Raw genomic sequence first — 18,584 nt, 5'->3', positions numbered from 1 at the left:
TCTGTTTATAAGCTACGTTCAGTACGCTAAAAAATCTGAAAATTTCTGAGATATCTTACCCGCAATTGCTAGATAGCGTTGGTTCTAAATTTTAAATGAATCCACGGAGCTAAGAGTAGCTCTGACAGTCCCGCTGTCATCGAATGGCTAATTGCAGAAGACGATTAAAAATGGAGAGACAGAGGTGTGCGTAGGTAGGCTAAGCGTTCCATAGACGGTCTACCGGTTCCTGGTCCCCCGGCACCTCGAGTAGAAAGTGAAAATTTGAACGGACCGAGCACGCGAGCGACTACATGATCCATTTCGACGAGCGTTGGCACGCTCGCAGGGATTAGAAACGACGGATTAGCATGACAGGGACTCGCCAATCCAACGAAATAGAGAGTCCGCCATCGGCGGACTTCTGTTGCGCCATCGGCTGCGCGAATAATAAACAATTCCACCTGCGATTCAGTCGCTCTGCGTCGGCGTTACGCGAGCTCTCCTCGCTAAAGCGGAACGATCCTTCCTAGGGGGCAAGAGAAATGTACGATAATATAGTCTTTCCCGAATACCATTAGCCTAGCAAGTGGTTCATTAACCCGTTAACAGTCTTTCGGTTCCGCCGCTAACATTTTCCTGCAATCTTCTACCTAGTTGCTGTACGACTAAAAGATGTGTCCAAAGAGATTGGGCACTTTCTTTGGGAGCACGGTAACGTCTCGATATGTGTGAAAGAGATGTGCATGATACTTGAGAAAAATTGACTATAAATATTATGGAGTTACCCCTTGAACAGTCTACAAGATCGATACATCGATGAGACAATGATAATATTTTTTTTTGATTGAACTGCAATCTTTTATCAAGTTGCTGTACGACTAAAAGATGTGTCGCGAAAGAGATTGGGCACTTTGTTTGGAACCACAGTAATGTCTCGATATGTGTGAGAGAGATGTGCATGATACTTGAGAAAAATTGACTATAAATATTGTGGAGTTATCCCTTGAATAGTCTACAAGATCGATACATCGGTGGGACAATGATAATATTTTTTTTGATTGAACTGCAATCTTTTATCAAGTTGCTGTACGACTAAAAGATGTGTCGCTAAAGAGATTGGGCACTTTGTTTGGAACCACAGTAATGTCTCGATATGTAGGAAAGAGATGTGCATGATACTTGAGAAAAATTGACTATAAATATTATGGAGTTACCCCTTGAACAGTCTACAAGATCGATACATCGATGAGACAATGATAATATTTTTTTTTATTGAACTGCAATCTTTTATCAAGTTGCTGTACGACTAAAAGATGTGTCGCGAAAGAGATTGGGCACTTTGTTTGGAACCACAGTAATGTCTCGATATGTGTGAGAGAGATGTGCATGATACTTGAGAAAAATTGACTATAAATATTGTGGAGTTATCCCTTGAATAGTCTACAAGCTCGATACATTGGAGAGACAATGATAATGATGTTCTTTTCTATTGAATTGCAATCTTTTATCAAGTTGCTGTACGACTAAAAGATGTGTCGAAAGAGATGTGCATGATACTTGACAAAAATTGACTATAAATATTGTGGAGTTACTCCTTGAACAGTCTACAGTCTACAAGATCGATACATCGGTGAGACAATGATAATGATATATGTTTTTATTGAACTGCAATCTTTTATCAAGTTGCTGTACGACTAAAAGATGTGTCGCGAAAGAGATTGGGCACTTTGTTTGGAACCACAGTAATGTCTCGATATGTGTGAAAGAGATGTGCATGATACTTGAGAAAAATTGACCATAAATATCGGGGAGTTACCACTTGAACAGTCTACAAGACTGATACATCGGTGAGCCAATAATAATGATGATCTTAATTATTCTTTTAGACCAAACAGGATACAATTTGCATAGAAAATACTTTTTAAATCGTCGCGACTGAAGGAGACAGAACTTTAACTGGACCACTCTGTATACATAACGATGATACTTATTGGCAAAAAATTCAGACAGTCATATAGACTCGTCCACGCAATGAAAAACTAAAAAGCGTATATGTATTGCGAATCTGATTAATTAATATTGAAACGATGGACTCGGAAGCTGTTTGATCTAGAATCTAGATAATAGCCTAAGGCCACATTGCTCCCCGCCACGCTGTGTATCGAAGTCGAAGATATGGGTCAGTGTAAATTAAAAATTGAAATTGAGTCGTTTCGTCGTAGCAGCTTTTGACGATGGAAAGTAAGCGAAGAAGAGAGCACGCGAAAGACATCTGGCAGCTCTCCTCCCGAGGGGAAAAAATACCAACGAAAATATGAAAGTGAAAAGAAGGAAGAAAGTTACTCCAGTGGGTCGCACGATCCAAAATACGCCTGAAGCCGCACATTGTTGAAAGAAGACTCAAACAACTTTCGAACATTTAAATATTTTTACATTTTTCTTGCATTTCCACCGTTTCTTCTTCTTCTTTTACGATGATCAACTCGAAATCTGACATTTCCATGCAAGATAAAAATAATCGTAAGAAATAGAAGCTAAAATGAAATGCATTTCTTGTTATTGTTAATAAATGAAAAAGAAATATTCAAGATATCAAGACGCATTTACGTTACAAGACAATATCTGTTCAATCAGAACGACTTTTCACTTGTTAGCTACTATATGCCACTATAGTGGCTTCGCATGACGTCATCTTTTCGAACGGTAGCCTTTACGGTGGCTGACTTGTTTATCCCGTGCTCAAACCACGTTAACTATTAAAATATTCATTGATATTGTATTGTTATAATTTTTTTAATGATCGTACATCAAAATGTTGAAATTTACTCGACATGATGAAGCGCATATAAAAATGCAAAATTAACAGATATCCTGTTAAACATGACGGACAAGTTTGAACAGAATTATGTGGAAGAAGAGAGAAAACAGAAAATTACTTTTATGTACTGATCCAAAGGTCTAGGCTAGCCTAGAGAAGTGTTCTCCACATTCACGGGAATATTGAATTGGCGAGCGTTCGCATGCTCGTCGATCAACTTAATTAGGGACAAGGTCGGGCCTTGTTAACACTAAACCCATCACGAGGGGTCAAATGAACCATTTTAGATTTTTTATTTGACAATTATTGAAATTGTGAAGGTGTTTGCATAGGAATTTATTGAATATATTTTGACTCCAGTATACAATGGGTGTACAAAGTATTTATACACCTTTTAAAAACTAATAACTTTTTTATAATTGTACCAAACGACTTCATTTTTTATAATCAATTAGAAGCATTGGTTTACGAAATGATATGCAAAGAAGATTCTACAAAAATTATAATTTACAAGGTTACATGCAAAAATAAAAAAGGCATTTTTTGAAACTTTTTCATTTGTAGATCTTTGTTAGTTATACACGTGCTGAAAATGTTATTGAAGTCGGTTGACGCAGGAAAAAACGACACGCATCGAAAGATGTACGTTTCTGTGGATTTTAAGTCGTGTAAAACCACGATTTTCACCATTTTTAACCGCTTGTAGCTCGTGTGTATGTTAATCGATATCGATGAAATTTTCAGCATGTGTATAACTAACATAGATCTACAAAACATATACTTTAAATTTTCATTGAGGGCTCAAATAAAAAAGTTTTAAAAAATCTCTTTTATATTTCTGCATGTAACCTTCTAAATTATAATTTTTGGAAAATCTTTTTTGCATATCATTTCGTAAACCAATGCTTCTAATTGATCATTGTCATAAATCAGGTTGTTTGGTACAATTATAAAAAAGTCCGATGATATACAGTTCAAAAGGAATGGTCACTGAATGAGGTTATAAAAAAATAAAAGGTCGCGAACTTAGTTGCTAACCTAATATTATAGTAAAAATCGCACAAAATATAAATAAATTTAATCTTGTTATTTTTATATTACTATACACATCAGTCACTGTTGATGGTCGGTAGGTTTAGTGTTAAAATACTTTCCAAAGTATTCACCCCTTTTTCATCGTTGTGCGAATATTTCCGCGCGATCAATGAGGTCGATAGATCTGCGAGTATCTGGCGGATCTCCCGGGCATCGTGCGCAGCGCCGGACGATCATGATGATGATCCTCGCGTAGGAAGGCTGGTCGTGATCATCGTCAGGCCTACTTCGTCGCGAGATTCATCGAATGCGGACAGCGGCGCGTAACCGTGACACAGAATTTCGCGGCTGGTCCTGCCCGTGCTCGTCCTCGGCGCTCGCGGTTCGGTTTCTGCAACGTGATTGGCGATTCATTCGACTTTCGCTGACCTGATCCCCTAACTTTCGTCCTCCGATCGGAGAAACTTACACGATTCGGCTGCCAGTCGAATCTCGGCTGAATTAGGTAATTGGAGAACGGATGCTTCTAGCGGGTTAGAACATAATCACTAGACTCCTGATCTTTGTGCATTCATGGCTTAAAAAAATTTTCAAAAAATGCTAGGATGTAAAATATTGGATTGGCAAGAAAGTAATTTCGATATTTTTAGGTGAAATAAAACCGAATTTCTTTGTTCAAACGATGAAAATATTTTATTCATTAAAGTTCATTGCCTGAATAAAAAATTGGGCTCTATTTCACCTTAAAATACCGAAATTACTTTCTTGCCAACCCAATATGACAGAATTTAGCACGATTTTAATTTATCTCAGATCTGAAAAGGCCACCACCAGAGAAAATAAGATTTTATTTGTTTCCACTTTTTTTCAAAATTTGCCTACAAAAATTGAAAATTGCATAAACATCCGCAGTCTACTAATCACGAATTTGTCCGAAGAATTACCGAACTAAAAGAAAGTCTTCTCGCTCATTGTTCATCATTCTTTGGTCTTATCGTGGATGCGTTTTGTCATCTGTTTTGCAATTTTTCTGGTTTTCTTCGTCCACCTATCTTGCTCATGATGTGCAAAAATAAAAACAAGTCTTTCCAGTTCATTAGTCCTTTGGTCTTTTTAATTCTTCGTCTTTTTAATGCGACTTAGTGCTCGTTAAAGCGATATCCTCTTTAAAAATGTCTCGTTTACATTTTCTAGTATAATAAGTCAATTTCCTATATTTTATAGTTACTTATATAATCCTTACACGGTACACGAATATTCATTTCAAGATTAAATTAACACTAAACCTGCCACAAATAACAAGATTGAATTGATGAAAGTCTCGTACAATTTTTATTATAAACGTACTTGAACGAACAAGTTCGTCAATAGGAATTACAATTTTTAATTTACAATTCTTATTTTACACAAAAATCAAATTACGTATTTATTTAATGTATAAAACTACGAATTGAGCAAGATGTATCGATGCAAATATCATCCGGGAACATTTTTGAGGAGTGCTGTAAAAGTTTGCTTATTCTCCTCGTTTCCTCCTTTCTATTGACTCATTATTTTATTTTCTCATTTTCTCTATTTTCTCGACAGCGGTTTCCGTATAACGCGATCAAGAAAATTCCTCTCGGGACTCTGTATCTCTTCTAATTGAATGTAATTTTTCTTTACAATGTACACGCGCGATTAGAACGTGTCTTGGCTGGCGCTCTTCTAGATCAAGATCCGATAGCAAGAATGTTATTTGACTGGGAATGATCTCGCGAAATAAGGCGTATAAAAGTACTTTCTATTTCGAGCGTGTGTGATTATTTCACTTCGTAACGATCCGCACTCGGATTCACGTCGATGTCGCACACAGCGAAATTCATCGGGACTTTCTAGGCCGCCGCCGCCACCACCGTCGAGTATTCACCTCTCGATTATGTTCGACATTGAAACCAAATAACGCTTATTAGAAATCGAAAGCGTTTCGTCATGATCATTCAGACTCGCTGTTAATTTTATGAGCGGACGCGGCGTCGTCGTTGCGAATGTATTTGCCACGCACGTTATTGCTTTCGACGTCTCCTTTTATTAGTATATTTATTCCTCCAACAATTTATAGAAAATACTTGTCCATTTTTTCTCTGTGTTTTTCTTGATCAATTGTTTTTCCACATCGTATACCATTTGCTCGTAAACCTTTACGATTAAAAAGTAATTCTTGCTCTTTGCATTAAACATAGCAGAAATGCGAATTGAGTTTCAAAAGTATCTCGTTACTTCTAAGAAATTTGATATTGCAGAAGAATTTATTTAATAATTCTTGTATTTTCTGTGAATTCCCGCGCAATGAAATCGGAAAAGTAGAATCGTATAATCTTCTCGAACGAAATCGGGGTTAGAATTTGTTACATAATTTTTCAACGTGCATAGCAATCGCATCGGGAAAGAGAAAACTGAATTGATTAGATTTTCATGTAAATTAAATGTACGTGAAACCACAACAGCGCATATCAAACCGTTACCAATTGGCAGTTGCTCTTCTAATGAACGTATAATATCGAAAACGCTGTGTGTACATCAATTGTTGATTCATCTTTATTAATGTCAATTTCTCTTGCAATGTTTATCTGCGATTTTCTTGTCGCGGTTTCGCAACAGGTTGCATATTGCAGAGGTGCGACGAGTGTGGTTTCAATTATTCAGATAATCAATCTTAAATTGTTTTTCTGACATTTTTTTAATTATCGTTACAGGCTCGGATAAAAAAGTTGATAGAACATAGTTTTTTAAATTTAGTATGATTCCTATCAATTGCAATCTAAACAAATTTTTGTTTACTCATTCTCTGGCAAACTAGTCGGTCTAACATCTTAGAAAAATTCAAGTCCTTTGGACCAAGTTTAAACAAATTATGCGATTTTTAAGAGTGACCACTTAATATTGTCCCCGACTGTATGTCTTTTGCTTTGTGCTACCAACATCGTTGTAGAACTATACATATGAAATATACGACATATAAAATTATCAGGATAGAATTTTTGTATTCTGTTTAGTAATTAACACTAAACCTACCATCACCGGCCAAATGACAGGATTCTGGTCTTTTATTTTACAATTATTGAAATTATAATGATGCTTTCACTGGAAATGATTCTACACATTTTTGTATCCAAGCACATATTATAATAAAAATCACAGAAAATCTATATAAATTCTATGATGTGATTTTTATAACGCAACACATGCCAACCATTCTTAGAGCTCGGTAGGTTTAGTGTTAACGAATAGACTGCGGTTTTTATGCATGTATGCTAGAAATAGATACGTACAATTTAAAAGAGTGGTGGTATTAAAAATATTTAAGGCCACCAGTGTATTAGTTTCACCTTAACAAAATAATCAAAAGAAGAATGAAATATTTATTTACTATTTACTATTAATGAATTAGTAATTCAAGGCGTATCAATGGACGAAACCTTGTACGTTTCACATTGTATACAAAAGATTGTGAGTTTGTACAATTGTACATTTTAGGGTGGAGTCATTGCTAAAGGTTCTGTCTTATTAGCTTCTAACACGAATAATAGTGCGATAAAAATCATCATTACTTTAGCTACTCCTCATATGCCTACATTGGTATTAGACAGAACTTTCGCCAATGATTATTATAATTTAAAGAACCGTTTAGAAGTCCTTTGGACCAATTTTAATCAAGTCATGTGATTTTTGAGAGTGTCCACTTAACACTTTACCTAGCGGAAGCCTGTTAATAGGATTTTGAATAATCATGCTGTACCAAAAAAAAGCATAGAAATTTTCTTTTACATTGCAATCTTAAATGAAGTTATAGAGGGTGGCTTGTTAGTTCACAATGAAACTTGCTGTTGCTATTCAAGGTTCCATTACAAAGTGTTTAGCCATGTACCATAGATTTCTCAAAATTATGTAATAATCACCGGTCGATAATGAATAGACAGCGGATCTTTATGCATTTATGAAGAAATTGGTTGGGCGAAATATATAAAATAGTAAAAGATTTAAAAAATTCGGGTGTAATATTGCTTTTAATGCAACAAAGTCGTTAAGGGATGAAATCAATTTGTATGTTGTTACTAGACTGCGGATCTTTATGCAAAATAAAAAATGTTTGCATTGATTGCAAGACAAAGGAGTGAAATAAAAATTTCTTTCTTCTTTTAATTATCTGGTTAAGTTGAAACCAATACGTTGATGTCTTCAAATATTTTTAATATGTTCTCTGCTTTAAATTGTGCTTACCCATTTTTGTCATAAATGCATAAAATCCGCAGTCTAGTTATTACTGCTTTCCACAATCAATGGAAAACATTTTTATTTGGCATAAAGATCCGCTGTCTAGTAACGAGCTAATATTGTCCCCGACTGTAAATCCGCGGTCTACCGATAAGCAGCTCACCCTAATCGCTAATTGCTCCCCAGGTGTCGCATCCCCCCGACAGTCGATGAGGCACAACCACGCGCTACCAACCCCAACGAAAGCAGTGTCGACGATCATCAACCACCTGCAGCCGATGCAGGAGGCCCACGAAGGTCTGACCAGTTTCTCGGGAGTGTGGACGGAGCTAGTGGTACAAGACATCGCGATCACGGTGCATCCTGCGGGTCAATCGAACCTGTGTTGTTCAAAAAAAGGGAAACACGCGGAATGCTACGAGATCCGTGACGATCAAGGTGGCTGCACGAGTTACTGGCGCTCGGTGCCTAGCCTAAGCGTGCACAACTGCAACTTCGAGGGCAGGGAGCAGATGAATGGCGCATCCGCTTACTTGGACGGTTCTCATATGTACGGCTCCACCGACGAGCAACTTCACCAGTTGAGGACCTACAACCGGGGAAAGGTGGACGTGTCCGCCTGCGAGATCTGCAACAATACTGAAGAGAGAGCCCTGGGCATCATATACGCCGCTTTCCTGAATGAGCACAATCGGATAGCGGACAAACTGGCTGATGCGAACGATCACTGGGACGATTCGAAGCTGTTTCTGGAGGCTCGCAGGATCGTCGTTGCTCAGATTCAGCATGTTACGTTGAACGAGTACTTGCCGAGTATCCTCGGGGAGAGTGCTCGCACTGACCCCGAGCTTATGCCAGTTTCCAGTGGATTTTACGGTGGTTACTCGTCTGCGAACGTGGGCGGGACGTATGATGCGGTTGCATTAGCCGCGCTCCGCGCTCTCACGTCTCTGCGCAAACACGGGTACAACGACGCCACGTGCTTGGAGGACCACGTGGTAGCCTCAGCCAATCGCGTCAGCCTCGATCGCGACCATTCCACTTTCGAACCACGTCTGGACACCAATGTTCGTTTCGTTCACATGGGCCGCGATCATGGCTTACCCGGATACGTACATTTCGTCGCCGAATGCTCCGGGAACAATGTCACGGTAGGTTCTTCTGGTTTTTGATGCTTGTGGTATGTGGAGGCACAGCCTACTCTAGTACTAGCCGTGCTGAAGGTGAAAATGGCAACACCGCGAGAGTCCGGCTGTCATATATGTATATACAGGGTGTTCACAGTATTACTAGCCAGCGTTTTTCTTGTAAATAGTAAATATTAGACAAAAATTAAAGAGGAAAGAGTAGTACATGGCGTATGTCATTTTTTTTGTGTTTATACTATTTTGTTAGATATGGAGGTGACCCTCAATTTTTTCAATGGAATGTTGTATAGACGAATTCATCCGTATACTGCACAGTGACCTTCAAGGTCATGCAATGTCAGAAATGAAAGAAATACTCTTTATCGGCTATATTTATATATTGCTTATACACAATTAATAAAGAGTTGTGTATTTGAACATGATTTTCTATGAGAAAAAGCGTTACATAATTATAATCCCAAACACACGACTCCGATTATTGAAAATAGGAACTGGAGTAGTAGAGTACTAGTACTAGAGTAGACTGTGGTGGAGGAGATTGGGTCCTAGAAAATTATGAATCAGTTTAATCATATAAATAATCGAACTTCGTAGGTTGAAAACTTCAAGGGCCTGGATCGGTTCATGCGTCCGGCGCACGCGAAGCTGTTGGAGTCCATTTACTCCCACATCGAGGACATAGACCTGCTGCTCGGTGGAATCCTGGAGATCCCGGCGAACGGTGCAGTTGTCGGACCCACGTTCGAGTGCCTGCTGAAGAGGCAGTTCACGAAATTGAGGAACTCGGACCGGTTTTGGTACGAGAACGACCTACCGCCTTCGAGCCTGAGTCCGGCGCAGCTGTCCGAGATCAGGAAAGTTTCGCTGGCGGGTATCCTCTGCGCGAACACGGACATCGAAAAGATTCAGCCGAAAGCTTTCATCCAGCAGGACCCGTACCTGAACGCCAGGATAAACTGCGACCAGCATAGCATACTCGACGTGACTCCTTGGAGAGAAGACCCTCTGCCGGAGCAGCCGGTCAAAGACATGGATGTTGACACGTCTGCAACATCGGGGGTCATACCCGATCTTAATCCTGGCTTGATAGCGGCGGCTGTGAAGAGGGCGGAGGCTGATTTGATCAAGAGGAAACAGTTGGAGTATAATTCATGGTTGCAGCAGAGGATAGCGGATCCTAAGTCGCCAGCCGGAACCGCTGCCAGTTTCTCAAAGGCTAACAGAGATGCTCTGCTATTAGCCAACCAATCGATCATCTACGAGTTGGCCACCAACGAGATCTTGAACGGCGTGCACGGGTTGAGACGCAGGAAGCGACAAGTGTTCGACAGCACCGACAACGTTCTTGGCTTTCCCAACAACGATTTCTCCGATCTACTACAGAACGTCGACATCACCGGGTTCCTCTCCGAGAAGAAGCCAACGAATCACGACGAGGTCGAGTGTCCTGTGGACGACAGCCCATGCGATCCCACGACCCCTTACAGAACCCTCTCAGGACACTGCAACAATCTCCGCAACCCTAACCTCGCGAAATCCCTGACGACCTTCGCCAGGCTGCTGCCCCCAGTCTACGAAGACGGCGTGTCAAAACCAAGATCAACATCAGTCACCGGGGCACCTTTACCCAATCCCAGAGTGATCTCCACTGTGATACATCCCGACATCTCGAACCTCCACAACCGGTACACGCTGATGGTGATGCAGTTCGCGCAATTCCTCGACCACGATCTCACGATGACGCCGATCCACAAGGGCTTCGCAGAGTCTATACCCAGCTGTCGCCCCTGCGATTCTCCGCGCACCGTCCATCCCGAGTGCAGTCCATTCCCTGTCCCACCTGGCGATCACTATTATCCCACAGTGAACGTAACTTCCGGCGCTAGGATGTGTTTCCCGTCGATGAGATCGCTGCCAGGACAACAGCATTTGGGTCCTCGCGAGCAGATCAACCAGAACACCGGGTATCTGGACGCTTCCGTGATCTACGGCGAGAATACCTGCATCTGCAATGTCCTGCGTGGCTTCAACGGTCGCATGAACATCACGCAGAGTCCTCATCGTAGCACAAAGGACCTCCTGCCGCAATCTGCAACCCATCCCGAGTGCAAAGCGAAGTCTGGTTTCTGTTTCATCGGCGGTGATGGTCGCGCTTCGGAGCAACCTGGTCTCACCGTCATGCACACGTTGTGGGTGCGTGAACATAATCGGATCGTCGAACTATTAAGACAGGTGAATCCACACTGGGACGGCGAGAAACTGTTCCAACAGTCTCGTCGCATCATCAGTGCTATGCTGCAGCACATCACGTACAACGAGTTCTTGCCCAGGATTCTCGGTTGGAACGCTGTCACACTCTACGGTCTGAAGCTTCTGCCCCAAGGCTACTATAAAGAGTACTCGCCTACTTGCAACCCGAGTGTCCTCACAGAATTTGCCACCGCAGCCTATCGAATTGGTCACTCGCTGCTGAGACCGCACTTGCCGCGAATGGATCGCAACTATCAGAACGTGGAGCCGTCTATCTTATTACGTGATGGGTTCTTCGATCCCGACGCGCTTTATCGGCAAGGGATGGTGGATGAGATGGTCCGAGGTTTGGTGGCTACCCCGATGGAGACTCTGGATCAGTTTATAACCGGAGAAGTGACCAATCATCTGTTCGAAATCCGGGGCATCCCCTATTCGGGCATCGACCTGATCGCCCTGAATGTTCACCGCGCTAGGGATCATGGGATACCGTCGTACAACAATTACAGAGCGCTATGTAACTTGAAACGGGCCACCACGTTCGAAGATCTGTCCAGGGAAATGGCGCCGGAAGTGATCGCTCGTATGAAGCGCATCTATGCTTCCGTCGATGATATCGATCTGTTCCCCGGTGGAATGAGCGAAAGACCTCTTCAAGGTGGCTTGGTGGGACCCACGTTTGCTTGTATTATTGCCATACAGTTCCGACAGTCCAGGAAGTGCGACCGCTTCTGGTACGAGACGGATGATCCAAACATCCGGTTCACCGAGCACCAGCTGGCCGAACTGCGCAGAGTCACTCTGTCGAAAGTGATGTGCGATAACATGGACGAGCACAACGACATGCAGAGAGCGGCGTTCGACTTGCCGAGCAACTTTCTGAATCCACGCGTACCCTGCAGCTCTATGCCCCACATGGACTTGTCTGCTTGGAGAGAGACCAGGCACGGATGCCAAATTGGAGGCAGAAACGTCGCCTTGGGAGAATCTGGTTTCCCCACACCGTGCACCAGCTGCGTCTGCACTGCCGAGGGCGTAAGTGTCTGCTCCCGAAAGTTTCGCCTTCAATTTCAACCTTATTGTGCTACTTTTAAGGGGGTAGACTCGTTTCTAGGATTGCAACGGTGCGGGTTGCGCCTTCTTATTTCTCGATAACGGAAACATGGGGTTTTTCAGTAGTCAAAGGCGCTAGATAAAATATCAATCTAGGCCGCCATCGCCCTCAAAAGTTCTATTTTTACGTTTACGAGGTGTAATTTGCATTTTTCGGCAGCATATAGCTGTCGCAGCTTATGAAAATAGCTACATACGCAGCTTTATGCTTCTGAATAATGCAAACGCCTCGTCAACGTAAAAATAGGACTTTTGAGGGCGATCGCGGCCTAGATTGATCTTTTATCTAGCGCTTTTGACTAACGAAAAACCTATTTTGCATTATCGAGAAATGAGAAGGCGCATCACGGACCCTTGCAATCCTGGAAACATAAGTCTACCCCCTTAAAGAACAAGTTTCAGAAACAGTGGTTGTCACCATACACTTTTGTTTCAGACCCAATGCGCTTCCTTGAGGATCACGGACTGCAACCAGCTGCTTCGCGAAGCGTCCAGGGAAGCAATTTTGCGTGACGACGTCTGCACGGCCCAGTGCGGCTTCGTTTTGGCCGCCACAGAGGCTACATCGAGACTTCAACAATTTACAACACCGAGCAGTTTTGCCGGATTCACGGGCCACAGAAACAACCTGAGAAGCATTCCAACGCCTGTCTCCTTCAACGGGTTCAAGCTGCCCGATCTCTCGCAGTTCATAGGTTGAACGAAGGGGAAATTCGTGAATGTTGCTTATTAACTATTGCGTACAAGAGACACACTGTCTTCCTTCGAGAAACGCTGTACAACGATGTTGTGACCATAAAAATCTCAGTTTCTAATCGGTGAACTGACGGACGCACGCGATGACGTGTCGTGTGTTGCTTGTGTACAGCCACTTTTCGTCCGCGTTTCCGAAGAGTACTATCACGCGCATGAATTTTGGAATCGACGAGCATATACGTACTGTTTTATTTGTTTTTGTAAGAAATACCTCTCATGTTTATCTGTTTGTTGTGTTGACTCTGTAGGATTACTTGTATAGACTGTAAGAGTTATTTAATTCGCCGAGGACGGTGCGCGTACTCTCGGAAACATAAGATGGCCAGTACACGATGCACGTGCACAGTGATAGAAGAAAGTATTCTTGCACCGCTAGCTTCTTCGTTTGTCTCTTGGTTATGCTGTTTATCCAACGTTCAAATTATTTATACCGGATACTCTATTTGATTGTGAGAATGTAGTCGATACGCTGGGAGAAATGGCAGTCAGTAAACAGAAAGTAGCAGTGCAAATATACTTTTTCTCGGTCAGCTGTGGACGTGCGGACGCTGTCATTGCCAGTTTTGAAGGAAAATTCGTGCAGTGATCTCGTAGTACGTATTTGCTATGCGAAGACAAAAGTGGACTCCAATAAATTGTCATCGCGCTCGGTAATACCGTGGCATATTGTTAAAGGGGATGAATTGTGAATATTATATTATATTGATCGGATGAGTGATACGTGTGTTTTTTCGGGGAGATGCACTGGCAGTGTACCCAGACAGAACATTTTTATACATTGTATAGTAATTATTATTGCAAAATAACAAATGCGAACACAAAACTTCCATTCCGAGTTTGTTTTCCTTTCTCTCTCGTTACACCTTTATCTAATTTTTTGTAGTTATAATAATGGACATGTATAATGCTAATAAATGTTAATTGTTTCTTCTTTCCTCCTTGTAATAAATAGTGAACGACGTGTCCCACACTTCCATGTCTCTCCTATCAGACTACCATGAAGTTTGGTCCGCTTTTTTCTTCAAGTCTTCTCCGAAGTATCACGTACAACAGCAACAGCCCGATTCGGAGTGGAGCTTAGGTTTACAAAGATCCCCGGTATTTACAAAGCGAATGAGAATCGCTAGCTAGTAAAATTTCGAGATTCTTGCTTTACTGTCCTGTCTCACTTCCACTCGATAAGTGTCTGTTCTTCACTGTCAAAGTATATATATTTATTTTTTTGTTACACTAGTCGTGAAGTGTCTGATTTTTTTAACTGGCAGAAACTTCTTGTTTGTTGTTAAGTATGGCAGCATTTTCTTGCATTACAGGCGGCTGATCTATGCATCGCCAAAGGCCATATGTTTTACCAACGGTCGTCTGCCATAATCTCAGAGTACCATCTTCCGAGCCGCTAGCATACAACTCGCCGTCCGGTGAGAAACGTACAGAATGAATTGGACCGAAATGACCCTTGAATGATTCTAAAACATTTTTAAAAATATTTACGTATACACCAACGAAAAATATTGTTAGTATTGTTTATTTTATAAGGAATCGAATCTTACCAATTTCTATTCCTGTACTATAATCGAACTTGTACATTTTCAGGTCTTCTCCGCCGCATACAAAAATACTATGATCTGGATGTAGACTGGCACTGTTCATTTGAGTCGGTACAACGTACTCGCGTAATTTCGACAAGCTAAACAAACAATAATTTAATTTACAAGTTAGAATCATTTCCTTCAATAGCTTTGAAGCTTTCGAATTATCAAGAAGTAAATGAAATCACATTGAAATGTAATGTTTGGCACTGGGAAGTGTATCCTACTATCGAAGGTCAATTACAAGGTACTGGAACTGATTTACAAGTACACAAAGAGAATATTAATCCGTGACCTCGAACAGGAGCATACAAAATACGCTACGTGCGCTTAGCTACCTTGTACTCTTTCCATTACTATTTCTTTTTACTTTCGTAAATACAGCAGAGATGTGCAGACGAAAGAAGCACCCGGCCATATTTAATAAAAAAGCGTAAAAAATCAAATAAGAACATAGTAAGTCTTGAAACAGGATTCCGCTGTTTAATTGTATAGTTCTGAGAATATATGTGTTATTGCGGATTATCTAATAACTTTAAATGCAATAAATCAATCATTGTACAATACAATTTCTACATAAAGATATTGATTGTCATTATATCTTATAATTATACTGGGTGCTTCTTTTTTTTGCACAGTAGTGTACAACAAAATATACATACTCTCTACTATTCCAAAAGGTGACTATATTGGAATGAGTAGTCGTAATTATAGTCTCATCCCTAGATACTTCCATGGAACTTGGAATAGCTGGAAAGGCTAGCCTCCTCGTTTCTTGTGCACTATTTCTATCCCAGATTCTTAGCGTCTTGTCTTCGGCACAAGTAATTAGTTGAGTGTTGTTATTGAAGAAGGTAACGTGTCTTATAAAATTTTTATGACCTGAGAATACCTGTTAACGTTATTCGTTAGATAAACTATTAAGAACCAACTATAAATAGATGCCGATACATACTTGTGGAGCTGCTTCTGGTTTATTGAGATCGTAGATTCGTACAAGCTTTTCGTTAGATCCAGTACACAAGTAATTGGAATCTGTACTAAAACTAACAGACTTGACTATATGTTTGTGTTGAAACGAGTAAATTTCTTCCCCTTTAATGGCATCCCAGACTTTAGCATTAAAATCAGCGGCGCCCGAAGCAGCTCTTGTAGCCTCAGGGTTCAGTGCAACACCCCACACCGCTCCTTTATGTCCTTCGAACGTTCCAATCCAATCTCCAGTATCGCCTTGTCGCAGCATAGGTTTGCCATCTACAAACATATAAAAAGAATTTTGTTTTCTGACGAAGTCTAAACAGATAGAACTTGAGAAGAAAGTAAAACAGTATTACGTGTTGATGTGTAAATAAAAGTTAACAATACAAAGAATGTATTTTGTAAAGATATTGTAGTACAAAAATTTTCATTACCCGGTAAGTAAAACTTTACAATTACTCGTATAAACAACAGATCAATAGTAATGTCATTAAATGGAGTCACGTGGAGGGAGAATGTTAATGCACGAATAAAGATACATAATCAAGTAGGTGTATGTACAAATATATATATTAGCACGAGATTTCCTCTAATTTCTTCAGACAAAAAGAATTCTATTTTCTGACGAAGTCTAAACAGATAGAACTTGAAAAGAAAGTGAAACAGTATTACGTATTGATATGTAAATAAAAGTAAACAATAGGAAGAATCTATTTCGTAAAGATATATCGTAGTACAAAGATTTTCGTTACCGCTAAGTAAAACTTGACAATTACTCGTATAAACAACAGATAAATAGTAATGTCATTAAACGGAGTCGAGCGGACGAATTACGAAGATGCGTAGGTGTTTATGGTTAAGGTGTAACGTGATATGGGATACGGAGACGACGCTTTCGAATAAACCCATAACTTTCCAAACACGCGGTATCTAACCTCGGGACCTGCAACTCGGTAAAACCTTGGCGTTCGAAGGGAACTAGGCCAAGGAGATCAAGAATCGCGCGCGCGTGTGTGTGTCGAAAGAAGAAGAATCCATTGAGATCGGACAAAGGAGCCGGGCTCGACGTAACGAATGAAAAATCCGAACGAAGCGATTACCTTTGCAGGCGGAGATCAGGTAATAGCCAGATTCCGTGACGTCGGAGAATGCGAGATGCACCACGGGCCTTGTGTGCCCGCTACACGTCAGCGGTGTCTGTCTCAAATTCGCCATGGTGTCAGCCGCGTCCGTGGACGATCGAATTTTCCCGCTTTTACCCGAACACGTTTCACACCCAGCTAGGGTGCGACGAGAAATTCTATTCGCGAATTTTCTCCGTCACCCCCCAGCGAATGGCGACTCGAGCTCCGTTCCTTCTTACAGTACGTTCCTCTCGAACGAACCGTCACCATCTACGCACGATGCGACACTGAACACCGTGAACGTAGCGAGCGCTGCAGGCCAAGTTCAGACAGGAAGAAGGTTGTGGCGGCCTCCACGACTCGCTTCTGTCCGCCTCGAGGACGAACCACAAAAACAATACGGTTCCCGTTCCTCCGTTTGCAGTCAGAACCCGCCATTTAATCGATTTCAATCTTTAATCAGATTACTCATTAATTCCCACTCGGCAAAATCAATTAGTCGCCGATTATCGATTATCACTGGCCGTATATATCGATATAATGACTACGTATACAGACTCGGGGACGAAAAGATAGGGTACCTTGTTATAATTTGTTAATTTTTATTCAGTAGATAACTTTACACTAAACTTACCGAACCTTAAAAGTAATTGGTACATGTTCCCTTATAATTTTATTTAGACTTTGTGCGGCTCCTATTATAATACGTGCTCTACTATTAAAGATATATCTAAACAATATCATTTCTTATGAAATCATTTTTATTATTTCTATAATTGTAAAATAAAAAATCCGGTACCGGTCTTTTTGACCAGTGGTGATAGGTTTAGTGTTAAATGAAATTTCTTTTATATAAAACTAAAATTAATGTTGTGAATTTATATACGTACACACAAATGTAAACTTAAAATTTAATTATGGGACAAAATTATGGGAACTCGTGTTTTAAAAAATGGAATATGTAAAAAGAATCTACCAAGTTTGATTGATACTCAATATTTCGTACTTTATATTTGATCAAATTATTCGTTTGGGCAGATGAGACTTGTGTAATTAGTGGACTCCGGATGTTTATGCAAAATAAAAAGTTTGTGCGTCAATTGCAAGACGCAATAGCGAAATATTTTATATTGTTCATTAATAATTTTCATGTGGTCTTTTAATATTTTCACTTGTTTAAATTGCACTTGCTCATTTTTATCAGAAATGCACAAAATTCGGAGTCCAGTAATTAGACAGCGGATCTTCATGCAAAATAAAAATCGTCTACATAAATCGCAACAAATTGGAGTGAAATAGAAATTAATTTTTTTTTCTTAATATGTTTAATCAGTTGATAACAATTTAACTATTTTAAATTACACCTACATACACATACATATACACTACCGCTCAAAAGTATCCGGACACTTTTCTTTAGGGAAAGAAAAGTTGGAACAGTTGTCCGGAAAAATGGAAAATTCGAGAAAAAATGAAAGTGCTTTTTTCTATGGGATTTTTGTATGAATTCAAGACCATAACTCACGATTCGAATGAT

At 40.5% G+C, this 18,584-nt stretch overlaps 2 protein-coding genes across 4 annotated transcripts in view; one reads left to right on the top strand and one right to left on the bottom strand.

Annotated features, from left to right (window-relative positions):
• Positions 1-14,289, top strand: part of LOC143213774 (uncharacterized) — a 70,042-nt gene extending 55,753 nt beyond the window's left edge. For both annotated transcript variants that reach the window (XM_076433976.1, XM_076433975.1), the window contains 3 exons: positions 8,276-9,240; positions 9,832-12,522; positions 13,037-14,289. In XM_076433976.1, the coding sequence (XP_076290091.1) occupies positions 8,276-9,240; positions 9,832-12,522; positions 13,037-13,300 (3,920 nt within the window). In that variant the 3' untranslated portion in view covers positions 13,301-14,289. The remainder of the gene's footprint in view (positions 1-8,275; positions 9,241-9,831; positions 12,523-13,036) is intronic.
• Wmd (serine-threonine kinase receptor-associated protein wmd) lies at positions 14,125-17,348 on the bottom strand. Of its 2 annotated transcripts, none has more exons than XM_076433984.1 (5): positions 17,024-17,348; positions 15,901-16,199; positions 15,608-15,837; positions 14,907-15,043; positions 14,125-14,822 (listed from the first exon to the last, which is right to left on the bottom strand). In XM_076433984.1, the coding sequence occupies exons 1-5, from the start codon at positions 17,136-17,138 to the stop codon at positions 14,611-14,613; spliced, it is 993 nt and encodes a 330-aa protein (XP_076290099.1). In that variant the 5' UTR covers positions 17,139-17,348; the 3' UTR covers positions 14,125-14,610. The 2 variants fall into 2 exon arrangements, with proteins under 2 accessions (XP_076290099.1, XP_076290101.1); XM_076433986.1 differs by lacking the exon at positions 17,024-17,348 and adding an exon at positions 16,676-16,946.
• Positions 17,349-18,584: the final 1,236 nt, after the last annotated feature.

The sequence above is a fragment of the Lasioglossum baleicum genome, chromosome 11, assembly GCF_051020765.1.
Source record: "Lasioglossum baleicum chromosome 11, iyLasBale1, whole genome shotgun sequence".
In the NCBI taxonomy this organism is placed as follows: Eukaryota; Metazoa; Arthropoda; class Insecta; order Hymenoptera; family Halictidae; genus Lasioglossum; species Lasioglossum baleicum.
This window is presented reverse-complemented; position numbering and strand designations above follow the sequence as displayed.

Excerpts from the sequence above, each read along its gene's own strand:
- Wmd (XM_076433984.1), bottom strand. The coding sequence starts at position 17,138 with ATGGCGAATTTGAGACAGACACCGCTGACGTGTAGCGGGCACACAAGG. Across the intron at positions 15,838-15,900 it reads AACCAGAAGCAGCTCCACAA|GTATTCTCAGGTCATAAAAA; the intron begins GTATGTATCGGC and ends TAACGTTAACAG. Across the intron at positions 15,044-15,607 it reads ACCTTTTGGAATAGTAGAGA|CTTGTCGAAATTACGCGAGT; the intron begins GTATGTATATTT and ends TTGTTTGTTTAG.